Genomic DNA, 2,528 nt, shown 5'->3' with positions numbered 1-2,528 from the left:
GGCATTGTTAAGTTTTTTTTTTCCAAGAAACAGGAATGGTATATATCTCATCTATCCAATGCTTTCTCACAAATTAAAACTCATTATTCCATATAATGAAAGAGTAAGTTATATGAAGATTATTTTTTAAACTGTAGATTTAGCATTATATAACAGATAAAAATTTATGATAATGTATAAGAAAAGAAAGATATCCAGGGCTCATATCATGTTTAGAGGAAGCTACCTCTTATCCGACCAAGGTAAAAACAACCCAGAACTAGATTTCATATTAGTGATGAGAACAATGGGGCAAAATACAGGAAAGAATATTTCTAGAAATGTAAATGTCTTTTCTCCCCATATCACTGGATATTTTAAACAGGTTCTAATGATTGCCAAAAGGGAAAAGAATGAGTAACAGATGATAAATGTAAACAGCAGGATGAGGATAGTTTGGGTGGCTCTGTCTTCTGGTGAAACTTTCAGAAATTGCTGAGCACTGTGGATGTATTTGACGTGTCTCTTGTGTTTGTTGAGGATAGTCACCATGGAGATACTTGAGAAGGCCATGAGAGCCAGGCACAAGACATCAGAGAAGCACAGTAAGAATAGATACAGTGAAGTTGCCACATTACCGGAAGGAAACAAAGAACAGTACCCATAACTCAACCTGTTAGTTGCATTTTTCTTGTAAGTAGGACCTGATACTCTTAGTGGAGTCAAGATGTTTAGAAGCAGGTTCACAAGCCAACTTACTGAGCAGGAGGGACCAATGTACTTGGTGGCTCTGTATTTAAGCTTCATCAACCTAGAGTCACTGGGGCTGATTGTAATTGCTTGGAAACAACTCAGTAGGCACATGGTATAAAGAGACATTCCCCTTGTTATTCGAGAAATAGACACAATCAATTTACATCCTATGTCATCTAGGAAATTCTTATACCCAAAATATGTCATTGTCTGTGGAAAGCCTCTTAAGATGATAGTCAAGCAGTTGGCAATAGTCAAGTGCTCTATAATCAGGTCTTTGGGCATTAAATGCTTTTTTGTAAATATCAAAATGTTATAATAAATTAGGATTGAGGCATTGCCAAATATCCCCACTATAATCTGGCAGAAGTTAAAAGTTTCTATTGCAAAGTTTCCAGAATCCATTTTTATTTCTATTAAAAAAAGAAAATAAACTTATTTTGGTCCCAGGTCCCTGAGCACGCATTATAAGTATGCAGTATTTCGTGAAGTAAGCATAAATAAAGGATTCACAACTACAGTGTATTTAAAATTTTTTCTCTCTACAAAAATATATTTAAAACAGTTTAATTGATAAATTAGATATTGTCTATTGTTTTAATGTAAAGATAAAATAGTATATGTTTATTAAATTTAATATTTTCTTTGGACATTTTAGTAGGTATCTTTAATTTAGGAGTTGAAGGACAAAGGCAGACATAATTATTAATTTTTGATACCCTGGTCTTTGGTGGCATTTGCCAAATGTTTTATGCACACACACACACACACACACACACAGAGAGAGAGAGAGAGAGAGAGAGAGAGAGAGAGAGAGAGAGAGAGAGAGAGAGAGAGAGAGAGAGAGAGAGAGAGAGAGAGAGAGAGAGAGAGACTCAGGTATCCACATTTTAAAAATAGAAAATATTAATGTGTACTGTTTCTTTTGAACAAATTCAATGTTTTGCAATAAATATGCAAACATGGGATATTTAAACATGACATTATTTGCAAAAATCCATGAAGCATTTCAAAATTCATCAAAAGATGGCAAATATTTGAAATATATAGTTTGAATGAGTGGAAAAAAGAGAACATTTTAAAACTTATCCTGTTTTTAATTTAGTGCATGTTTGGAAGTTTCCATGTTTGATTGCTAGCATAAGCTACACTTCTTATAATGATTAACATTAACACAAAAGATAATAATGCAGATTATGGTGTAGAGAAAAGGAATCTTTATTCTAACTTTTTGTTCATTATAGAAATAAATATGAAGATTTCTCAGTAAAATGAGATTGCAATGTAATACAGCTGAATAAAATCTGGGCATATACCTAACACACTCTATGTCCTGTCACAGAGACACTGCACATCCACATAACCTGCATAACTTAGAGCAGTAAAGAAATGAGGGCCATTAGCAGATAATTAAAGTTTGTTATAAATACAGAGCAGATTTGTAAATCTGTAAAAAAATAAAACGTAATCCTGATGATTTCAGGAATTAGATGGAGTACAATGATTTTAGCAAGGTCACATAGACTTGGAGAAAATAAAGCCGTCATTCTGTCTCAAACACTGATGTGAATCATGTTCTTAATATATATGTAAGTGTGGAGAGTAGGCGGTTTTCAACAATAAATCTAAAAACAAAATCACAAAATGAGGAAAGAGACTTGTTGGGAAATTCTTCAGAGGAGGATGAAACAAGTATATTGTTAAAGTGATAAAGATTATATACATACTGAGAGAAAGAGACAGAGAGAGACAGAGAGACAGTGAGAGACAGAGAGATAGAGAGAGAGACAGAAAGA

General features: G+C 33.3%; 1 protein-coding gene across 1 annotated transcript; it reads right to left on the bottom strand.

The window, feature by feature from the left end:
- Positions 1-222: 222 nt before the first annotated feature.
- Positions 223-1,137, bottom strand: LOC308413883 (vomeronasal type-1 receptor 3-like; the record flags this gene model as incomplete). The annotated part of the gene is made up of 1 exon (XM_080909022.1): positions 223-1,137. The coding sequence occupies one exon, from the start codon at positions 1,135-1,137 to the stop codon at positions 223-225; it is 915 nt and encodes a 304-aa protein (XP_080765148.1).
- Positions 1,138-2,528: the final 1,391 nt, after the last annotated feature.

Source organism: Micromys minutus, assembly GCF_963924665.1.
Source record: "Micromys minutus genome assembly, chromosome: 32".
Taxonomy (NCBI): Eukaryota; Metazoa; Chordata; class Mammalia; order Rodentia; family Muridae; genus Micromys; species Micromys minutus.
This window is presented reverse-complemented; position numbering and strand designations above follow the sequence as displayed.